This window comes from Aythya ferina (genome assembly GCF_964211825.1).
Source record: "Aythya ferina genome assembly, chromosome: 1".
Lineage (NCBI taxonomy): Eukaryota > Metazoa > Chordata > Aves > Anseriformes > Anatidae > Aythya > Aythya ferina.
This window is the reverse complement of record NC_140296.1, coordinates 14,907,062-14,930,338: the sequence shown is the minus strand read 5'-3', so window position 1 is coordinate 14,930,338 and position 23,277 is coordinate 14,907,062. Positions and strand designations below refer to the sequence as shown.

General features: G+C 42.8%; 1 protein-coding gene and 1 long non-coding RNA gene across 3 annotated transcripts; one reads left to right on the top strand and one right to left on the bottom strand.

Annotated features, from left to right (window-relative positions):
• Nucleotides 1-1,022: 1,022 nt before the first annotated feature.
• BIRC2 (baculoviral IAP repeat containing 2) lies at nucleotides 1,023-12,226 on the bottom strand. 2 transcript variants are annotated; one of them, XM_084529142.1, is made up of 10 exons: nucleotides 12,078-12,215; nucleotides 10,687-10,810; nucleotides 8,786-9,761; nucleotides 8,573-8,672; nucleotides 7,288-7,366; nucleotides 6,523-6,571; nucleotides 5,234-5,476; nucleotides 3,758-4,012; nucleotides 3,579-3,620; nucleotides 1,023-2,717 (listed from the first exon to the last, which is right to left on the bottom strand). In XM_084529142.1, exons 3-10 carry the CDS (start codon nucleotides 9,657-9,659, stop codon nucleotides 2,524-2,526), a joined length of 1,836 nt encoding a protein of 611 aa, XP_084385268.1. In that variant the 5' UTR covers nucleotides 9,660-9,761; nucleotides 10,687-10,810; nucleotides 12,078-12,215; the 3' UTR covers nucleotides 1,023-2,523. The 2 variants fall into 2 exon arrangements, with proteins under 2 accessions (XP_084385268.1, XP_084385267.1); XM_084529141.1 differs by having other exon boundaries at nucleotides 8,786-10,810; nucleotides 12,078-12,226.
• A 176-nt stretch (nucleotides 12,227-12,402) lies between these two features.
• LOC311441431 lies at nucleotides 12,403-12,972 on the top strand. Its single transcript, XR_014695961.1, has 2 exons — nucleotides 12,403-12,456; nucleotides 12,782-12,972. It is a non-coding gene; the product is annotated as an uncharacterized lncRNA (long non-coding RNA).
• Nucleotides 12,973-23,277: the final 10,305 nt, after the last annotated feature.

The window sequence follows — 23,277 nt, the reverse complement described above, 5'->3', positions numbered from 1 at the left end:
CACTTGACGCTTTCATTAAATTACAGTGCAGATGTACAACAGGAAAGATGTGTACAAATGCCAACCATGTGACATCTCTAACTATGAATGGAAATGTGTCTGCTAGTGACAAGCACCTCCCTGTTTAATGCAGGTCTTGCTCTAAACACCAAGCAACAGTTTCACAGGGTAAGGCACTACAGCCAGCACAACGTGTGTCTCTTGCACAAGTTCTTTCTTAGGTATAGACTTCACTACCTTCATACATAAGGTGCCCCTTTTACAAAAGATAACGGGTACAGATAACAGCCACATATGAAGTGATGAGAACCAGTCACATACACACACTCATCCTAGAACCTGAGGTTCAGCATTTTCACGTCACACTAGAGTGTAAGACACTGGAAAAAAGCAATAAACACATCTTACTGCTGGCAGGTCTGAAGATGGAAAAGCCTGTACTTGGGCACTAACATGACTTGGAGAGACTGGTTTCATGAAGTCTGACAAACTGACAACGCTGCATGCCTTGATGGAGTTGTCCCAGCAGTATTCTTCTCCCACTTTGATGCTATGTCCTTGAAAAATACCGATGAACTTTCCCCCTGGAGGTATCTACTATGCAAGTCCACATATCCAGAGCAGGAAAGGGTGAAGAACCAATCATTAAGGAAACCGGAGTCATTGGATTACCAGTTTATAATGCAAGCCCCAAGACTTCAAAGGAGATTGGAAGATCCTACTGTTTAATTGCACAAACAACGTAAACTTTCAAATACAGAAAAGTAGCTTTCACATTTTAATCCTCAGCATAAAAGGTTACACAGCTGCATAGCTACCCATCATTTCATCTCTAAGATCCTGAGATCTGGCCAGGATTTCTACTCTTTGAAAAATCAAGACAGAAGGAAGTACCAGATGCTGCTTCTGTTTCCAAGGAGCACAGAAAAAAAAGAAATACCACCGCTTCTAACAGGAAAAGTTTAGTCACTGCAGCCTGCAGAGAAAAATCCAACAATGGGAACAGAATGAACAAGCGCTCATTTGCTAAGTAGAAATATTTTAATTCAGCCTTCATATAAACTATTATCAATACACGTTACACAAATATCTCAACACAAAGTTTTAAAAAGTCTCACTGTTCCTGCAACAGTTAGCCTCTTTTCTCCGCCCTGTCCACAAGAAAGCCAAAGCAGAACTGTAATGGTTGCTGTTTATTAACAGTAAACTTCAGCTATCTTAACTATTTCTTCACATCCCATACTGAGTTTACAAGGCAAGGATGTTGGTGGCCTCTGTGAGATCAGGGACAGTTCTAGCCAGTTCCAGAATGGACTCACTGCTGGCCAAAACTGAGCCAATGAACAACCCTGGTTGCAGCTCTGATGGCATATTAAAGAAGTGGAAAAAAAATGCACGGCAGCAGCTGAGTGAAAGACATGCGAGAAAATGAAATGAATAGCCCCACAGACACCAAGGTCAGCGAGGGAGAGGAAGGAGCAACTCCAGGTACCAGAGCAGAGACTGCCCTGCAGCCTGAGCAAAAGGCCATGGCAGAGCAGGCTGTCCTGCAGCCCATGGAAGACCACATCAGAGCTGCCATCCTTCCTACAGCTCTTGGTGGACACTGTGCCACAGCAGGTGGATGCACCACCCTGAAGAAGGCTGCAGCCCATGGAACACCTGCTGAGGAAGGCTCCCACCAGGAACTGTCACCCGAGGGAGGAACATGCACTGGAGCAAGTCTTCCACCAGGAAATGCAGTACAGACCTGTGCTGGAACAGTTCTTGAAGAACTGGAGCCCACGGGAAGGACCCGTGCTGGAGCAGGTGAGAAGCTTAAGCAGGAGCAGCAGAGACTAGTGTTACAAACTGACTGCAACTCCCAGTCCCACTAAGGACAGGAAAGAGGTAGAAGAGTTAAAAGTAACGCTGAACCTGGGAAAACGAGGCAGGTAGTTTTTTCACTTTTGAGTCCTCACTATCCTACTCTTATTAATCGGCAATAAATTAATTTAGCCTTGCTCCCTGTCAAGTCTGTTTCACCCATACTCAAACATCACTGTCAATGTCCCTGGCTTTATCTTGATTCAACAGGCTTTTCCATAGTCCCTTGCCTCACTTTGCTAAGGGTAAGTGAAAGTGCAGCCTGTTGGGCACCAGGCAAGCAGCCAAGGTTAGCTCACCACACATCCAGATGAAAAAAAAAAAACATGACAAGAGCTATGCCAAGCTCCATTTTAGGAACTTGACAAGAAAGGTCTTTTTTTTTTTTATTATTCAAACAGATAAGGGCATACTAATCAAGTTGCTTTCCCTAGAAAGGAAAGCTACAGAAACATCACCTTAGTACTGAGTTAGTTTTATAAATAGAAATTGTCTTTGGCAAGGAAGACCCAGTATATTCATAATGTTGATATACTTCATTACACAACAGTGTTAGGTAGCTGATTAATCATCTTCTTTAACACAATTTTCCATTCTCAAGACTTTGCTGGCTTAAGCTTCAGTGCCCGGCAGATGACTTTTCGCAAGTTTCCTTCCTCATGAAAGAAATGTACGAACTGTGCCCTTTATCGTTCCCCTGCAAATAGGGCATTTTCGGAGGGATGGAGCACATTCTTTGCATACTACTAGGTGACCACATGGAATAAAGACAATGGAAACTTCTTTGTCCATGCAAACTTTACATGTTCTTTCTTCTTGCAGTCTCCTCAGTTGCTCTTCCATAGGTAAACCTGGAAAAAAAGTTAACCTTTTAAGAAGCCTGAATATACATGCATTCTACTTAGAGTAGATTGGAAAATAAAGGGTGAAACTGAATGTGACTATGCTCACTAAACATAGATGGCAGTGAGAAAATAAGCACACTTTCCAGAGTTCAGAAACCAGCATGCAAGGAACCAGTCTGTACTTTCCATTTGTAAGGGACAACAAACAGCTCAGGGACTGGAGACCAGCTATAGTTCTTGAGACTTATGTTTATATTTCAGCATATGCTGTACTTTCTGTGTTTGGATATTAGAAGCACAGAGCACAATGACCGGTAGAAGTGAGCTATATTCAGATTTGTATACTTTTCCGCAAGTCTGTTAACATATTAAGTTTCATATGCATCTGAACTACAAGAGTAAGAATTAGAGCTAACTCAAACTCAAGTCAGACAAGTTTATCCATCCAGCTGTTGGCCAAACAAGATCTTAGGACAGCTATAACCCACTTTGGAAAAGTAAAAATCATGGTACCTCCTATAAAATGTTAGCTTGTTATTCACTGCTTGATCCCTACCAAATGCCTTCATGAGAACTTGTACCAGGACCAAGCCCAGTATGTGCCTGAATGTCTTGAGCTCCAAAAAACCCAGCCTCCTAGCACAAAGGGACCTGTGTAAGGCACAATGTACGGCTCAAGGCAAACAGACTTACATACAAGCCTGCACATGCACTTAAGATGTGCTTATCTCAAAATTAACAATATAAATCAGGGAGAGGGTGAAGCACAAAAAAAATCAGTTTCTTAACTAAAGTTAACCTCTTTTCAGGATGTTAGCTAATTGTCCCAAAATATCCTTTAAAGTAAGAAAGTAGAGTTTAAGATACCTGATACATCTTCTGTAGGAACATACTTCATGCTCTTCTCCACTAAAATAAAAGAAAACAAACAACCAAGTCATTTCACTAGTCTACATTCCAACAGCATCTGACTTTTATCTTTAGATTGCAAAGACAGCACTAATTAGTCTTCAATAAACTTATAACCTTAAAGAAAAGTGACATACCAAATAAATCTTTGTAGAGTACAGGGTCACAATCTCGTAGACAGTTTCTGAATATGCTGGCTGCTGCATTTCCTTTCACTAAAACTGTGTCTATCAGTTCCCTTGCTTGCAATGCTGTCTGAGTCTTCTGTTTAATAACGTCATGCTCAAGTTCCGTTATCACTTTAGCTGACAGTAAACTCCCAAGGATTGGAAGTACGCATGTTAAACGCTGGAATAAAGCCATTCGGTTCTTCCGGATTAAGGTCAAATCATCTGGAATAGAAAGGGGATTGGGTGTTTGTTAGAAACAGTACTCCAAGCTGCATTTTTGCTTAGTAACTGACACATTCTATAAACTCTACTTGAAATGTTCACTTACTAAAGAGCATTAAAAAGACCTCAAGAAGTTTTAGCAGTACTTACATAAATAACATACTTAAGAAAAATACATACAAGCAGCTCTGGAGCTGAAGCCTTTTCATCAACAAGGCCTCTGGCTCCCATCTCTAGATTAAATAGTCTGAGGGGATATTGTTTAACTTCACACTAGTCATGCTCTGCAGAATTGCAGAGAAAAGAAGTGGAACACCTCTGCATAACACTAATGCTAACCCACTGACAAATGACAGGTTAACTTCAGTTAGTGACGGTCAAAACCATGACCAAGGTGTAGATAGGATAAAAGCTTTTCTAAGAGGTGCCCAACAGAATTATGTGCAAGCAAACCAGAAGCACAGAACAACTAGATTCAGGAGGGTTTTTTTTTAAATACAGTCTATTACAATTTTAAAAATAAAGTCTCCTGAAGCTTTAATGGCTGAATCCATCTCTGTTTTTGTGGCAGAATATACAAGTAGGAAGGAAGCCATTTTAGTTCAACTTGTAGTTGAGAAGTTTCATTACTGCTTCAAAGATTCTAAAAACATGGTGGGGGTGGCGGGATGTCTTCAAAAAAATTTACATAGTCTTGAAACAATAGGGAACATAAAAGGTACATAAAATAAACATCATTCAATATCTGACCTGCATGGTTGTTTCAGACAGAAGAGCTGACCTTTGACAATCTTACAGAACCTAAATTTGTAAAAAGTTAGCCAGCTCCTAGAGCAGGAAAGTGTTGGCTCACCAGTTCAAGTACCTTAAAAAGCAGGCAAATTTGGAAGGAAAAGGAAAAAAAGTACGTTAAAGTATTTTGTTTCAATTTAATTAATAGGCACACAAAGTTATTAAAAAAAAATATGGCTTTGTTCCTGTGGAAAGAATAAGGTGATTCTAAACTCTTGGAACCTATATGAACCATCTTCCTGAAAAGGACAGAAATAATTACGAGACTGCTAGCAGTACAGATTGCCAAATAATGCTCTTAAAGAAGTTGATTGTAAGAGCAAGTAAATTAAATCACTTTGTGAATAAAAACAATTATAAAAATCAGGCCAGAAAGCAGAACAATACAAACCACTTCCGCTTTCATTTTTATTCATTCCTTATGCATACCTGATGCCACTTCTTCAAACTGTCTCTCTTTCTCTTCTTCCCTCTTCTCATCTTCAGCAGTGAGCAAATCAGACACAAGATCATTAACAGTCTTGTAGTTCTCTTCCGTGGCCAAGATTTTACTTTGCACCGTTTGCTTTATTAGCCGTCTGCTGAATCCCATCTCCAAGGCAGCTTTAACTACAGGTGTGTTCATCATGATTGCATCTTCTGAACGATTCTCTCCAGGTTCAAAATGAATGACTAATCAAAGAAGAAAATCACTGCATATAAGGTAAAGAACAGAATACACATACAACCTACAAGATAACACATCAACATTACCTACACACAATACCTAACATTAGAAAGTTAGTAATTTCAGTGACTAAACAGATTTTATTTTTTTAAGTAATTGGTTTCCATTTTTAAAACTAGTTACTTGCATTCAGTTGGACTAAATCCATGATAAACTTTGATCCATGTCAGGCTTTCACAAAAAAAAAAAAAAAGTCTAGGATACTCCAGAGAAATACAGAAGGTCCTGTTGTGTCTTCAGGTTGTAGTTCCCCCCTCCCCCCAACACAAAATTAGTCATGTCTAACTTTAGCCTTAAAAAGCATCTTGACTTGGGAACTCAAAATTCAGGGCTTCTAGTGCAAGCAATTGCTCTATTTCAGCTCTTGATCAATCCATCCATCTTACTCAGCACCAGGCACATGGGACTGACTCATCATCCTCAACCAGCAGGGACTACGATAGTATCTCCTACTCACCCTCTGGGAGGAGTTTATTGCCACCATAACTGGAGCTCCACACAATGGAACTCAAGGACTTCACTTTAACAGCTTGTCCTACCCTTTCTCCAAACGCTGCCACTCAGCTCACTATTCACTTAAGTCCATGCCTAGAAATTGAGTTGCATTAACTGCACGACGCCTTTAGCAACTACTCCACCAAGGTCAATACCACAGATAAATTTAGCAAACTCCAGCTTGACTTGTTTTTGTTTCAACAATGAAACAAAAAAATAAAGGAAGTGCCAAGCATTCAAAACTAAAATCTAAGCCGGATATGGCAGTATGTAAATAAGGAAAATGAAAGCTGATATGTCTCAAAGGAGCTTCCTTTGAGACATATCCGTCTCACATTGTCTGTTCTTTAATGTTACATAGACAGTTATAATATTGTTGTTCCCAAGAAAGCCTAAGATTCGCTATATAAATTAGTTTTGGAGAGCTTATCATTAAGTCTGCAAAGTGCTGAGGGTCTTCAGAAACATGCTTTTCATGTTATATTAATATACATACTTGGGGGATCGATGTTTTCATCTACAGGTGTATCAGAAGTTGATAAGAGCTGTAAAACACAATGGAACTGCATTAGCATCCAAGAATTGCTTTTCCTTCTACATACCATTCTAGCAACTTCTTGTCTCAAGAAGTTGGGCTGGGCTTTTTACCTGAAAGATATCAGTTAAGTATTTTTACGTATGGTTACACAAGTCTCAATTTTTTCAACTACATAACCAATATAAAGTTAGTGCTGACCACTTCTATTAAGAGTTTCGGCTTATTCTTGTCATATCTTGTACGGATAGTAACGATTCAGCTATGAGGAGCTGCACAAAACTCCATGTGACTTGTTTCTGAAATGCCAATTGCTGATGTGCACTGTTCACCAAAACTTACATAATTGTAACTTCCTTCTCCTGACACAGAGGCTCAAAGGATCTCGTTGCTTCATAATAAGGAGCAAAGGTTTGTCTGTAAATGACCGGGTGTTGTAACCCCTGAATTACTACTATAATATTATACCACCTACTTAATAATTTCTCATGAAACTCCTTCCATGAGTAACCCTGTACAGGGTAAGTTCCAATATTTCAGTTCCATTAGCCATGGTTCAGCACTGATTTTATTTTTTTTGTGCCCATGAAGAGCATTTACTATGTGAGAAACTTAGCAGAAACATATACAGAAATAAGGCAGAAGGATGTATGGAACTCCCAAAAAGAACACAGCACTCTTCAACAAGGAAAAAAACAAAAGTTACAAAACAGTAAGGTGCTTTACCTGTTCAAGCAGATGGGGAAACCTGGCCTGAATCTGACTTACAAACTCTCCTCCTTTTACGCGAAGCAGGTATTCACACCTGAAACATTGGCAAATATGTATTCAATTATACTTTCTATTTCCCAATAAGAATTAAAACAAAGAAGAATGAGACCATCTACAATAGCACAAAATAATTTAAATGCCGGTTTCAAGCTCAGTGAAGGAAGAGAAGAGTTCTCTTAACTGGAAGCTTGAAGTAGCCTAGTACCTGGTAACACTTCAATAAAGCTTTTCCATGATGTTGAGCAATCACTAGTCTTACCTATATAAATGCAACAGCTTTATGTTCCACCACCACTTTTAATCAAAATGACACATCACAAAAAATACTATGTCGGCTTCATTGCAAAGTGCAGTGATAAAGTTTCTAACTCACCTTCTTATTGTTCTCTCTCTTACTCAAATCATTTTAAAAAAATATCAAAATTCAACACCACTACCAAAGCCAGATCTGCTTCATGAATGTAGAATTTTATCTCTTTTTAAGTACATTTATTGACTGGGCATAACAGAGGGAAACAAAGTAGTCATTTAACTGTACAAGCATCTGGTATCCAACAGGAGCTGGTAAATTGCCTTTGAAAGATTAATTGGAGCGCAAAGAATAATTATTCGCTTTCCTGAAATTAAGTGCAGCTATTTCTGTCATTGATAAACATGGAGATTTCCACAGGCTCAGAGAGCAGTCAGGTATGCAACTGCCATTTATAGGGAATGTATTCACAAGTTATTTCTGTCACTTTTCCAATTGAGACACGTTAACAGTCACTGAAACCTTCTTCACAATCCTTCCTACACCTATGAGACTAAACCACACCTGCTGAAAGGCTCAATCAAGAGCATTCAATGTGTGCACAGAACTAGACTGAAGTTCTAAGTTCTTTCTGCCTCAGTTCTCAGAAGCTTTTTTTCTCCTCCACCTGCTTTCTGAGTGCTTCCCTTATCTATGTATGCTCACTAAGAATGCAGCATCACTTGCTAACAGTGATTTAGGGACGCACACAGCTTTTAGTTATGAAGTGGAAAGTCTTAAGTATCACGCTTAAGGAAGAAGCATTTTAAGACACCTTTAGCACTTCAGAGGTTTTAAAAAGAGGAACATGAAATTCATCCAAGTGATAGAATGAATTTGTACATTATATGGTGAAATTAAAAGTGTTCAGTGCAGCATATAGCTGCCAAAATTAAAAGTACTTAAGCAGTAAGGATGTGAACAAGTTATGATAAAGAGTTTGCAAGTTACCTTGGAAACCATTTTGCATGCTCAATCCACGGATCATCTCCAGATTCCCAGCACCTCAACCCACCATCACAGCAAAAACACTTGACATCATCATTGCGACCTTTAAAAAAAAATAAGGTGCAATATCTAGCAAGCATTTACACAGGTTACTTTAAAACAAATGTTGAAACAGCAGTATGAATAAAATCAGAGATACTACGTTTTATTACTTACCTACATAGTAAAAGCCAGCATCTGCAAGCTGCTCAGGTTGAACTGTAATCCTAGTTGGCCAATTTATGAATGTTTTAACGCGTGCTTCATGGGTCTGCATGCTCACATTTGAAACATTGAAACTTGTTTGGTCTCGGGTGAGATTTTCCACAAAAAGGCAGTTAGGAAAGTGTCTCCGATGCTCTGACAAGGCATTATCTTTTGGTTCCCAGTTACTCAACTGACCACCACAGGAGAAACAAGCAACTTTGTCTCCTGTCCCCAGGTAATAAAGGCCAGCCTTCGCCAGATCAGTGGGCGAGAGAAACATCAGGGGCCATGCATGAAAAGTGCGCAGTCTGGCTTCTTCAGTACTCATTGAAGGATTGTGAGGTTTAGGTCTTAAGTGTGAGAGGTCTTCAACAGCCCTAGTAGTTACTGGGTCTTGAGGAAAACTGGAAAAAGAGCCACTGAAATAGCCAACTTGCTCGAAGCTTGGAGAAAGCGTCATGGAATGTAGAGATGATGAGAGACCACTTGTGACCAGAGGTGAAAAGGCAGAATGAGAGGACAGCCCACAGTTGTTCACTGAAATCATGTCCCGAACAAAACTGCAGCTAGGATACAGCCGTTTGTGCTTTTCCATTGCATTATCTCCTGGTTGCCAGTTGTCCAACACCAAGCCACAACTGAAGCATTTAACTTTATCTTGCACACCAGTGTAATAAAACCCAGCCCGGGCAAGGCTCCGTTCTGACACTGGCACATTCACAGGGAAAGTAGAAAATGTTGACATTCTGTAGAGTTCACAGGATACATCGTATTTCAGTTCACCACACAGAGCACTCTGCTTCATCATGCTAGCCAAGAAAGGGCTATTTTCCATTATGTTCATAATGGAGTATTGTTGGAAAAATGGGACAAGTCTTCCTCTGGGAGGTAGCTGTGTGCATTAAAGGCAATTCTGAATAACCCCTGCCTGTGTAAAAGTAAGAACCTGAAAATGAAATATTTACGTGCAACTTTCAATACAGGTACGAATAGAATTAGCCACATGATTAACATACTTCGAACGTTTGAAGAGTTCTTGTACTTGGGTCTATACAACTGCTTTTGCACAAAAGCTGATCCATCCCATCAACAATGAAAGAAAGCATGTTTAAAAGGACAAGGACTGTCCCTTGAAAGCATGCATCACATGCTTTCCTTGTGCTTTGTATCTGGGAGAGCAACGCCAATTAGTCAGGCTAGTAGAGGCTGAGTCCAGAGGACAAAACCTCAGACGGGTTTTTCAAAATCCTTTGTCAATAAAGAAACTAAAACTGGGGAGGAGGCTTCAAACAAAATTAAATAGTATGTTACAGTTCAAAATGATGTCAAGTGGTTTAGGATCTACTGCACCCTAGACAACTACACACATGCAAAATTTTAGTTTTTAACTCTCATTAGGAAACTGAAAGTAACAGCTTCTTAAGCTCAAAAGAGCCTCTGAACTGCCATTACTCGACTGATCTGGTATATCTGCTACTACTGAACTGCCAGAAACACCCTCAACATCTGCATATTGTTGTAGCGATTGTTAAGACTTAAGAAGTCACTTCACGTGTATCAAATATTCAGCTATGAGATGCATAAATCCTATGCACTGCCTCTGACAAGAACATACTGTCTTAATGAGCCCCAGGCTTTTCTGTCTGTAACACTGTCAGCACAGGCTGAACATTTCAGTTTTAACCTGGTGCCTTAGTTACGAGTATGCACTTATCGCATTTAACATAAATAAATTGCTTTGTGTCAGGACATTCTAATGCTTTATACTGATAAATTAAGTTTTTGCTGTGTGCCATATTTATAAAACAAACAAACCTCAAACACAGGAGAAACAAATAAAGCTTTAGTTTCTTTATTGTGCACAGAACTACCTCCCAGAGTTCAGACTGAAGTCCCTTCTAAGGTGCCTACGTCTCCATATTTGATAATGACTGTTCACAAGAAGAAACTGTAGATGTCTGTAGCTTCAATGAACTCCTTTGGGTGAAACAAAACCTGTAAAGAAGGAAGAGCAGTGTTTCAAAAAATGCAAAGCAATGTGCACGTAACATCTACATAGACTACACAAACTGAAGCACTAAAATCGCAGATGAAGCTTTTTTGAGATGTCAGCTAGTTAGTTTCAGGAAGTCAACTTCATGTACTGTCACATGGAGTGGATTTTACACAACTTCCCTGCTACTGACACACATGCAAAGCTGTTTAATCCACAAGCAGAAGTGTTTGGCAGATGGATGAATCAGGCTGCTTGATCACAAGCTGTATCAGCATAGAGGAAAAGTCTTGTACAGAAGATAGCACACCCATTTAAATTTGCTTAAGGCTGCAGAATCTCAAGCAATAAGGATACAATTTTATTATATTGGCTTATTTTATGGCTATTTAAATTTCTTATTTAACTAGATCTGAATATATTTAAAAGGGTAACTTCAGCAAAATTTGGAACTTCACCAAAAATTTCAGCCAAGAACAAAGGCTACACATTTTTAAATATATATATTATAATTATATAAACAAATATATATAGTAGTCTGCTCTGCAGTATTAATTCGTAACAAGTTCCTCCAGGAAAGACTCAAAATGGACATATTTGTCACAATGACACAGCCTTAGAAAAGTCCCCTACAGGAAAACTGTGCATTTTTTAGCTCTTAACAGGTCATCCACCACATTAGTGCCCCCACTCATTTCCTAACCCCCAAGGAAGTGATTAACAAGGGCACAAAGGCCACGTGCAGCTGGGACTGAGGTGTCAAGGTCTGTGCACAGCGCTAGCCCAAAAAGCCTCCCGACTGGGAAAAGCCAAAAAAAGCGAGTTGTATCACAGCACGACGATGTGCCCCGGGAATCGCTGACTGCCCAGAGGCTGTTACCTGATAACACGCCTCTAGCATTACCGTGTGTTATATCCCTACACAGCCTCAACGCCCACAACCTCCCGGCCACCAAAGCTCGTGTGACCCCCCGGCTACCCCGCAGCGACACCGAGAAGTTAATTAAGCCCAAATAAGCAATATTTAACAAGCCCAACACCACGCAAGGGGGAGGCGAGCTGGCTCAGGTTGCTGCAGGGACACGCAGCAGGGGGGAGCAGCCACACGTCCCGGAGCTCCCTCAGGACCTCTCCTTTCCCCCCCGTCCCTATTCCCCTCCCTGTCCCCGTCCCCCCCGCTCCGTGAGGCGGCTCCCCGGCTCCCCAGCTCCCCGGCAGCCCCGCAGCAGGCCGCGTCCCGCACCCCCGAGCCCGCAGCCCCTCACTCACAGCCTCCGCTCCAGCACCCCGCAGCAGGCGGCCGGGCTGCGCGCCCCAGCCTATATGGGGCGCCTGGCCACGGGGCTCAGGGGGAGCGGAGCCCCCTCGGGCACCGCCCCGGCCCGGGGAAGTCCATCCTCGGCAGCGGTGACGTTGGTAAAGCCCCGGGAGCGGCCGAGCGCATGCGTTGCCCGAAGGGAGGGGGCGGCCACCACCTCCTCCTCCTCCTCCTCCTCCTCCTCCTCCTCCTTCGTCCCGCCCGCCTGAGATGGCGACAGGGGGCTCCCTGCGTGTGGCGGTGTCGGGGGCGAGGCGCGGTGCTGCGGGTCCTCAGCGCCCCTCGGGGCCCCTCTCAGCCCCCCTGGAGCGGGGCTCGGTCCCCGCAGGGGTGAGCGGGGACGCTCGGTACTTTCCTAGCGGGCGGGGAAAGCCCCGGGGGCGGCGTGTTTCCCGCTCCGCCCCGGGGCTTTCCAGGCTCCCTCCTGCGCCATGCGGGACCCGGCGACAGGCGGGCGGGGGGCGAGGGGACGGGACCCCGAGGGACTGACTGAGCCCGAGATTGGGGAATGGTCCCAGGGGTTAAACCTCGGGGGCAAAAAGTCTCAGGGGAAGGCAGTGAAAGTCGCGGGGGGGGGGGGGTGGAGGCAAAACAGACGGCACGTTTCCATCGGAGGGGTTGAAGGCGGTATCTGCACGTAAAAAGTCTGAAAAAGTTCCACAGGAGGTACCAAAAGACTGACCGGCGCTCCAAATCTCCCGGCGGAATTACGAGATGACGCTTCCTATAAAAGAACGGCGGACAGGAGGTGAAAAAGCCCCGCTTGGTGCATTTGTGATGACTGCGATAGCGGGGTGTTTGCACAACTGAGAACTGAAGGGTAAAAATAAAGGAAGCACGACCGAAGAGCACGTTATGACACCGATGGGTATTTTTTTGTAACTGTGTTCCCGTAAGGTGAATTTGCAAAAGACTCATTCATATCTTTTCTAAAATGGTTTCAAATTTCCTGTCATAGGCGATGACGCTAATCAATAATAATACCGAGTCAAATTTCAGACATTTAAGTGCAGAAAGGCAGTAGTGGAACACCATTTAACTTCCCTTAAGTCTCGACATAGAAATGTTTCAGCACTTGCTAAAAAAGAAAAACAGCCAGTTTAAATTATCAGATTGCTGATGTCATTTTAAGGAAGCTTCTGACATTGAGAAGACAACAGTAGGGCTTCAAAAATGCACTCAGCTCTCCAGACACTGTACCTGAAGATGGATAGGTTTCAGGTTGGGATGGATGGGTTTCAAGTTTGTTGCACACAGGCAACTCAGTATCACATAAGCACCTGAGCTCTGTGTATGTGTGTTTGCATGGCTTTAATTGCAGCTGCTAAAACATTTGCTTTGGACCAAGCTGGTGATGTTCTCAGCTTGGGACTTCAAGCAGGAGTTCCCAAATAAAGTTACATTGAGTCTATTGCTGTAGATTCCAGGTAACCTCTTGGCTTTCAACCACACATTGTCCCAAAGCTCATTAATTCGCTGTTCCACCTTAACTCTCTCAGTCCTGCAGTGCTTCCCTGCTTTGTGCCACTCCATGAAACCAGGAGATAACTAAGGGTTTCTTAGCACTGAAGGTCCCAAGGAGTGATGTGTTACCAGCAGCATCCCAAGCCCAGCATCAGCATGGGACCAAGGTAACTCTCCAGACGCAGGGACAGAGAGCGCAGGAGGAGTGCTTTGGTCCTATGCAAGCTAAAAGCAGCACATGCACAGCACGAGCATTCCTTTCACCAATTGCATCAGAGTTTAAAGATCACGGGCTTGACCTAAGAAACAGTAGGATAAACAAGATGCTGTACTTTGCAGATTCTTTGCTCTGGAGAGGGGGAAGGAAGGCTGTGTTAGGATAAAGCTCTCATCAACCAAAGGGAACTGCTCTCTTAGCAAGTCCCAGGTAATTGTAGAGGTGACAGTGATAATAAAAGCGTGTCTGCCGTATTACCAGTGTATGTGAAAATAAACCTAATGACAGTGTTGACTGAAATAGCAAAGATGATATAGCCAGTTTCTGGAGGTGGAACATGGTGAGCCTGCAGCATGAGTGCACGATGAATGCCAGCAATAAGTAGGACAGACAGGCCAGGAAGCAGCTGATGGGACTGCACATCGAGAAGTCTTCTCCATGAGGCCTGATGGATGTCTGTCTGTGCTGGGATCTGTCTCTTGATTCCTTCTCCAGTTTACCATCTTCCACAGCATTAAAACATCTTGCTTTAATGGTGCCTCTGTAACACATGCCTAAACATCCCTGAAGGGGAGAGGGTTAAAATGGTGTTGTTTGCCTTTCTGTAGCTACTGCTTTGCTCTCCCTTAAATTACAGGGGAAATACTGTTACCTAGTTTCTCACCACCATAAGTGACTGTCAGAGTATCTCCCTAGGATTTTAACTTTACTGATACCCACTCTGGGTATGCTCAGGTATTGACAGTTGTTTTCTCTCAGATGTTTTCTGGAGATACAAACAGCTCAAGGCAGCAAATTTATCATTTCTGTGCTACCAAGGATAAGATACAACATAATCTACAATTTTAGTAATAGTGCTCTGTTCTTTAATTCTAGCCAAGAATGTACCCCTATTTGATTTTTGGTTTGAGAGAAAAACATTCAGTTAGGTGAAGAAAAAGTACTCCCTATAGCTTCATTTGTATTGGTCCACTCATATCTATAGCACATCTATAGCTTGCTTGGCTGTTGATTTATAGAAACTAATGAAAGTATCTAAATTCCAAGCTGCTTTTAGGAGTGAGTTAGAAAGCATTTCTCAAAGGCCTTGCAGTGCTTCATCAGGGAGCCACGCAGCCCCAGCAGTGGAGACTCCTGTACCTACTCTTCCCCTCGTCTAAACCCACCTATAAAACTCTACTTGTATTAAAAAGGAAGAGTTATCGCCAGCTAGTGTCTGCACTTTTCAGCTTCCAAAAGGTATCAAAAGCTGCTATGGAGCGTGTTCTCCTCAAGAAACTGGCTGCTCTTGGCTTGGACTGGCGCATGCTTCGTTGGGTTAGAAACTGGCTGGATAGCTGGGCCCAAAGAGTCGTGGTGAATGGAGCCAAGTCCAGTTGGAGGCCAGTCACTAGTGGTGTTCCCCAGGGCTCGGTGCTGGGGCCGGTTCTCTTTAATATCTTCATCGATGATCTGGACGAGGGCATCGAGTGCACCCTCAGAAAGTTTGAAGATGACACCAAGCTATGTGCGTGTGTCGATCTGCTTGAGGGTAGGAAAGCTCTGCAGGAGGATCTGGATAGGCTGCACCGATGGGCTGAGGTCAACTGCATGAAGTTCAACAAGGCCAAGTGCCGGGTCCTGCACCTGGGGCGCAATAACCCCAAGCAGAGCTACAGGCTGGGAGAGGAATGGTTGGAGAGCTGCCAGGCAGAGAAGGACCTGGGAGTGATGGTGGATAGTCAGCTGAATATGAGCCAGCAGTGTGCTCAGGTGGCCAAGAAGGCCAAAGGCATCCTGGCTTGTATCAGAAACAGTGTGACCAGCAGGGCTAGGGAAGTGATCGTCCCCCTGTACTCAGCTCTGGTGAGGCCTCACCTCGAGTACTGTGTTCAGTTTTGGGCCCCTCACTACAAGAAGGACATCGAGGTGCTTGAGCGGGTGCAGAGAAGGGCAACAAAGCTGGTGAGGGGCCTGGAGAACAAGTCCTACGAGGAGCGGCTGAGGGAGCTGGGCTTGTTCAGCCTGGAGAAGAGGAGGCTCAGGGGCAACCTTATCGCTCTTTATAGGTACCTCAAGGGAGGCTGTAGCGAGGTGGGGTTGGTCTGTTCTCCCAAGTGCCTGGTGACAGGACGAGGGGGAATGGGCTTAAGTTGAGCCAGGGGAGTTTTAGGTTAGATGTTAGGAAGAACTTCTTCACTGAAAGGGTTGTGAGGCATTGGAACAGGCTGCCCAGGGAAGTGGTGGAGTCACCATCCCTGGAGGTCTTTAAAAGACGTTTAGATGTAGAGCTTAGGGATATGGTTTAGTGGGGACTGCTAGCGTTAGGTCAGAGGTTGGACTCGATGATCTTGAGGTCTCTTCCAACCTAGAAATTCTGTGATTCTGTGTTCTAGCAGCTGTGCTGATGCTACTTATTTTGAATCAGTAGCTGCCATTCATAGTACATTGGTAGCATCGCCCCCTTTCCAGCAGTAAAGAGGCAGGTTTTGTCTGTTAAACTGATCTAAGATGGCAATTAGCATGCCAGAAAAAAAAAAAATAGTGAGCAAATTTTCTTTGGAAGATGTGACTTACCAGCTCTTTCAAAATATTAGAGGAGGATAATGATGAAATACAAAAAGAAAAAAAAAAAAAAAAAAAAAAAAAGACAGATGTTAAGGGCAACTTAGGAGGAGCCAGACTGGGACAGAATATTTACTGTAGATAAAGTAGTAGGACCTATTTGTTTTAGAAATTAAGCCAAACCCTAAGAGCAGAGCAGTTCTGACATCTTGTAGATATGACATCAGACAAACTGTGTTTTGAGAATCTGAATGAATGCAAACTGCTTCCCACTTCATTCCAACTAAACACAGCAACAGGGCACCTCTGTCTAGACCAGCAATAACTATTACTTTAATTTTGTGACGAGACTTAATTAACTGCATTTGGGCACATAGCAAAATAAAATAAAAGCGAATATCTCACAAAGGACAAATATCATATCTAGACAGTAAGGGTATCATGACTCATTGTAACAACCTCTAATGTTCAAGAAAAAGAAAAAAACCTTCATCTTGGAGCTCACATACTGAAGGTCAGTACATTCACCATCCAGAAAGTTTCCATTAGCTGTGCAGCCACACGGTTCTGTTTTACACATCCTCCTACACAACGGAGCACAAGAACAAATGTTAAAGTTTGCCTAAATCTGTTGTGGGTTTTATTTCATCACTTTCAGTGCAACGAAGAACTTCTCCCACAAGACATAATTAGTCTCAAGAATATATCAGAACCACACTGAATAAGCTGAAGCTTTTACATCAATAAAAACTTTCATTGTTATTTGCTTGGAGAGTCACAGGAAAATTTGGTAAATTTTGCATTCAGTTCCCTTTTTAGATTTGAGAAGCTGATCACTTTTCCATTTTTTTTCTTTGCTTCTAAGAAGACATTTGTGTTCTGCTGGTGGTTTAATAAACCTTACATTCAGCATGAGAAAAGAGCCTGAAAAATGCCAAAACAGAGATGACTGGGTTAAATAAACCAAGTTTGTGTGGAAAAAAGGACCATATATACATCAAGGAAATCGAAAGGCTGCATTGACTTGTTTAAATTCAGGATTCCTCATTCCTGCTTCCGTCAGAGGTACTGTCTTTCTAAACAGCAGATTGTCTATGTTGACTCAAAGTTACTTCCTGCTGTTGTAATACGAAAATTTCTCTAGGGCTTTTAGTTCCCTTTCCTTGAACTAACTATTGCTATTCACATTCTCGAGCAGTGTCATGGTTTTGGCTGTGTGTGCGGCTTTTGCTTTACCTAAGGAACTGTCTGCATCTCAACCCATGCCTTCTCACACTTTTCCTTTCGGATTCTCTCCCCAACCCACCTGAGGAAAGCGAGCGGCTGTGTGGGGCTGAGCTGCCTGCTGGGGCTAAACCACAGCAAAGAGTCAGAAGGAATCTTGTATGCTAATGCTCCTTCTGTTGAAAGAGAGCCTGATGTGGCACACTTTGATTTTGTGAGGCTTACTGTGTGTGGAGGTTTACCACTACTCTGAGGCTCAGGAGGATACAAGGGTTTTGTGAATCATACTACGTATGATGGCATCACACTTTACTGTGGGCCTGGGTCACAGCTGCGACGAAGTGTTCCATTTAAAACAATGACATCAGAAAGCGTATTATCCATTCAGAGGTTTCAAATGTCACTTCAGAGTATGGGAAATCAGTGACTTCCAAAAACCTACATGCAAAGAACTTCAGCCTTATGTTCCCACATACAAAATAAAGCCCAAAAGTCCAGAAGCAAAACCAGAGATGTGAGCTATGCGCCTGAGCTCCCGGTGCAGCAGTGGGGAACTGATCTGTGGTCTAAAACAACAAATAAGCAAACAAACAAAATTGCTCTTCACAAACTGAACGAGCCATAAGTCATCTCTACCATCTACTAGAACAATGATGGCTTAAATTCTTGGAGCAGACATGGGATCTGACAATAGGAGTGGGGCTGCTTATGTTAATCCTGCTGACAAATGGTAGTAAAACTGCAGCCTGAGAGAAGCTGGGCTTTTCCTTTTAGCATTCTGCGGTGTTCCTTAATAATAAGTTGAGAAATAAGAAGAATCACAGTGTTACTGTAAACCCTTTGTATTTTTAGCACTTTATTAACTACAGTGGGAAGACACTGACTTACAGAAACATGGGAGCAAAGAAATAAGGAGATGAGGCCTACTTAAAAAAAAATCTCTTAAACTTTAAATCTGTAATATTTTCATGATATTTTTATGTCATATTTTCAAGGATATTACAAGGAAAAGCATAATGAGGAGAGGAAAAAGAGTGATGAACCTTTGACAAGAGGTTAAGGTATTTTTTCAGTTGTAACTACAAATTGAATATTAACTTGCACACTGATACCCATTGGGTATGTATGGGAGGAGGGGTTAAAGCCAGTAGTTGCTAAGTGAGTGAGTATAAATTACTGTTTAGTGAAAAGGTTAGAAAACTGGCTTGGAGGGGCTGGAGTTTGCTATCAAATTTCCACGGATCTGGTACTAAATCAAACTACTGAAAAATTATTGGAGTGGGGTGGGCAGACAGATAAATCTCATCTAAAAAAAAAAAAAAAAAAAAAAAAAAAAAAAGATTGCATAAACCAGATGTTAAAATCAGGCTGAACAGCACACAATAGTTGTCATGCTGAATAGTCACTTTTTTTTTTTTTTTTTTTTTTCCCCCCTAGTGGAGCAGGAAGGAGAATTGCTCCTCTGCTGGTGTGCTCATTCAGAAGGACCACCGCAGAATCAGAAAACAAAGAGCACACTGACAGGGCTGAATTTAGAAACCAGCAGTGGCTGCACTGACCTGAAGTCCGTCTATCCCAGTACCAGCTGGTACCAGATATCCCATATAGCAGATAATCCGTTTATGCAATAAATCCTATCTTGACCTCGAATACCATAATCTGGGGCTGCTATCCAAAATTTGGTGTTGTTACTCGTGATATAGTCCAAAAGGTCACTCAAGTTATTATATGAACAAAGCTTTGGATGAAAAAAAAAAGGTCTGTATTGTAGTAGAAACATTCCTGGGCCAGAAATTCAGAGTGGCACCATGAGCAGCTGGTTCAGGGAGCTGGAAGCTGCTGGGTTCATTACCCCACAGTGCTGCAGAGACAGGATACAGCAGCCTTGGAGGAGCAAAGGGTTTTTGTTATTGTGTTGAGTAATTTTCAGCAGAGAGAGACCATTTTCATCTGGAATGCCACATTCCTAACACACAGAAGCAATAAAAAATATTTGCACCAAAAAGGAAAGCTGGTAAAATACGCTTGTACAGCATCTGCAATAAGAAGCCCCATCCTCTGCAGCTTTACGTTGCCATTATTTTACAAAATAAAAGTGTCATAAATGGTCACGAGATTGATTTTATCCTGCTCTGACAGTGAGGCACATATTTAAAATGACAAGATTCAAGGTCCTGTGCCCTAATCAGACTTTGCTAATCATGGAGATTAAATTACCTTCTAAGGGCTAAGAGAGGAGGTCTGTGCGTCTCAGTATCAAATGTGCCAAAGCCCTACGCACACAGCATTGTTTCCAGCACCACCTGCACACTGAGAAATCCAAATGCAAGGGCCTGAGTAAAGTACCAGCATCTTGGGGTTTGATAGTGGCCCTCTGGCCAGTTACCTTTTATCCCAGCTCGAAGCTCCTCCTAATACAGCTCTGAATGAGTATCTGACTGTAAACCTGGTTTGTGCCTGACCTTTGTCAAAGACATGCTGTATGTCTCCAGAACGCTGTCTCCTTCACTTGGACACTCAGTTCTGAACATAAAATAAGCTACTGTGAGAACGTGTCCAAAATTAAGCAGGTTATCTTCCTCTGAGAGAATGTGTAACAGTTTGGCATCTACCAAAGACTGAAGGAGTTTCTCTTTTTAACGTTTTTCTTACTTGGAAACAATGGCAGTATTCATGCCTAGTTAGTTCATAAAGTTACTGCTTCTGAATGTGCATTTCCCAAAATGCAGGAGTCACTAATAAAAGAGGCAGAATATTTCAGACCTTAGCAAGTTCAGTATTATGGCAGTGATTTCCCTTCTGCTGGCTCCTCTGGAGTAAATGAAAAATGAATTTATTCTGAAGTCAGACGTTGCATGTACATAGTAAGCTGCTCAGTTCTGATCCAGACATGTAGGCCTGTGGGCCGAGTCTTTGTAGATTGAAATCCGTTTATAATGTCAGTGCTATTTTTTTTATTTCTGCCCTTTCAAATCTCTTTTTCCCCCTCCAATCTGTTTGTTTCAATCCAATGCTAATCTTCTGCAGGCAGAAAACCCCCACGTTTATACAATATCCTGTTTTTCAAACGCTGTGTTATCTCTGCAGTTGCTGCGCACAAGGACTCTTTGACTGACGGGCTGCCAGCTACATCGCTTGCAGGTTGTCAGGCCTCCTGCGTTACAGTATGTCTGCCTGGCCCCAGCAAGAAAGACCATCACTTTTTCAGAGACAAAGATAAGCTACAAAACTCATTGTAAACCAATTTCTTCTGCTCAATAAATAGTAGGACAAAAGCCTCTGCAAAGCAGTGTGTTTGTCTTCTGTAATACAACACTATGATGACAGGCACTACAGAAAGCTTTAGAAGGCAGACATTGTACAGCAACTCCGAAAACAAAAAGAGCTGCTGACCAGCAAAACTCTTAGAAAACACCAAAAAAAAGAGTGCAGAATTTGGATTTCATGCAAGAGAAGGACAAAGGTTACAGTGATGCAATTAGCAAGACAGAATCATCCAGTAAAATTCAGAAGAGGTGTAGGATAGAACATACATATGAACCGGTCAGTCTTTATATTTAAATGGAAATTAAAAGATGCTGTTAAGATGTTTAATGTGTTTTTCATTAAATCCAGAAGAAAATAAAAAAAAAAATAATAATAATAAAAAAAAAAACACTTAAAATGGATTACACGAACCACCCTGAAATGCTTTTTTCTCTCTGTAATTGCAAAGGAGGTGAGAGTGTTAAGTCGCTAGAGAGCCTACTCTCAGACAAATAGCAAAAAACAAATCTGGTTTTAATCTTATGTTTCTCTAACAACATAGGGAAAATGATAAAGTAATAAGTCAATGGTTGCTCCAGATCTACATGCTTTTCAGTGGGTGGTTTACATAGGATAAACAGGCAGGAACCCAACAACTGTTGCCTTGAACCAGATCCGTGGTGTGCCTGGGCTGTTCTGCAGTTTCTAGGTACCTTCTAGCAGAAGGTACACAAAGTCCTACAGCAGGAAGTTACAGATAAACACAACAGATAAATATGCTTGGAGTTTTTTTCTGTTCGTTTTCACTTTTGTTTCTTCAAGGGCACGATTTGACAGAGCTGCAGGGAAATGAAACTAAACTTTTCACTGCTACAACAGGGGACCAGAACCAAACTGCTCGATTTTTTAAATAATGCACTGCTTTGAGTTTTTTCTTTAGAAGATAATCTGGAAAGGATCATTATTTTACTGGGAGAATTACATGGAATGAACTAAACCAGTAACATGTTCCTAGTGGAACAGTAAAAACTATTTGTAGATGTCCATTTGGCAGGCCTGGGCTTATAAAACGCCAGCCCAGGAAACGTCACATGCCCTGGTCTGTGGCTACTTAGCATCAGAGTAGAGACTCAGGGCATCGTTTTCCCTGCTGCTGCTTCTTGTTGGCTCTGTCAGCTCTGACCTGCAGTAATCAAAGAGTTAGCTCTCTCTTCTCCAGATATCCCTCATCTTAAGTCATGACCAAAGGAGAGACTGAAGGAAAATAGAGAAAACGGCTCATCCACCATCTCACTTGGAGTGTGAAAATCCAGGAACCCACCTATCGTGGCAGCTGTACCTCATCTATTAGCAACAATTCTGCAATCTCGTCCTCATTCTGTAAGTCTGACAGGCAAAATGCAATTGGTGCCTGCTGTTTGGGCTGTCTGGGACAGGCAGAGAGGGCATGGTGATGAGCTGCCCCTCCGGAGGGTGGTCCTGCAGCAGAGCACAGCACAATACCATGTTTCACACATCAGGATTTTGGAAAGCTGAGCAGTCTATGGGCTGGTCCAGACACACAGAAACTTTTGACACACTTACGAGGTGTGGCATGGTGCCAGATTTCACAAGACAAGTAGTCAAGTTAATCAAAATGATCTGGCTCTTCCCACCAAGGACCACGTTTTCCAGAGCATGATCTATCACGCAGCATAACAGGGTGATTTTATTGCCAAGCAGGCTTCAGTGAAATCCTAAGTGAGGTTTCAGACTGCTTTCTGGGGAACTGAGCTCTCCCTGGGCTGGGGGCAGGAGATTTGGCAGGATTCCCCTCAAAGTTTGTGGGAATCATCTTCTGAGGCTAAAGGGTGGGAGAGACCACGGCCTGAAGACGGATCTCCCCTGCCTGTGGGGCTGAGGACTCAGAGCACAGAGGCACACCACTGCTGCAGACCCAGAGTGTTTCTGCTGTGAACATCCACTTTTCCAGAAGTGTAGTCAGCGGGGAAAGTCCATCCCTGGGGTTCCTATCACAGCCACTGCAGACCACACGCCTCAATGGAAAGCTGCTAGGAAGAGCGAGCAGTGACAAAACCTGACGCTGGCTCCTTTGCCTTCCCCTAGGTGTTCCCCTACCTTGAGGCCCTCATCTCAGGACTTCCTTCAGCCAGAGGCCATGGGTCCACGCTGCCCAATTCTACGTCCCACCAGAGAGCCACAACCAGCTGCAACTATAGGGAGAAAGCAAGAAGGAGAAAGAGTAGAAGTTACGGGGCTTTGTTGGCTTGCAGCACAAGAGGAGCCAGGGCTCAGGTAAATTCATGCTTGCGAACTGGAAGAAGCCCAGCCCTGGCAGAGCCCAGGCACCGCGTGCCGGGCCACGTCCCCACCTCGTGGCCATGCTCCTGGAGCATGGGCTGCTCTTGGGCCCTCACGCAGCCAGAAGCTAAGCGGTTAACAGGTCTGTGAACATC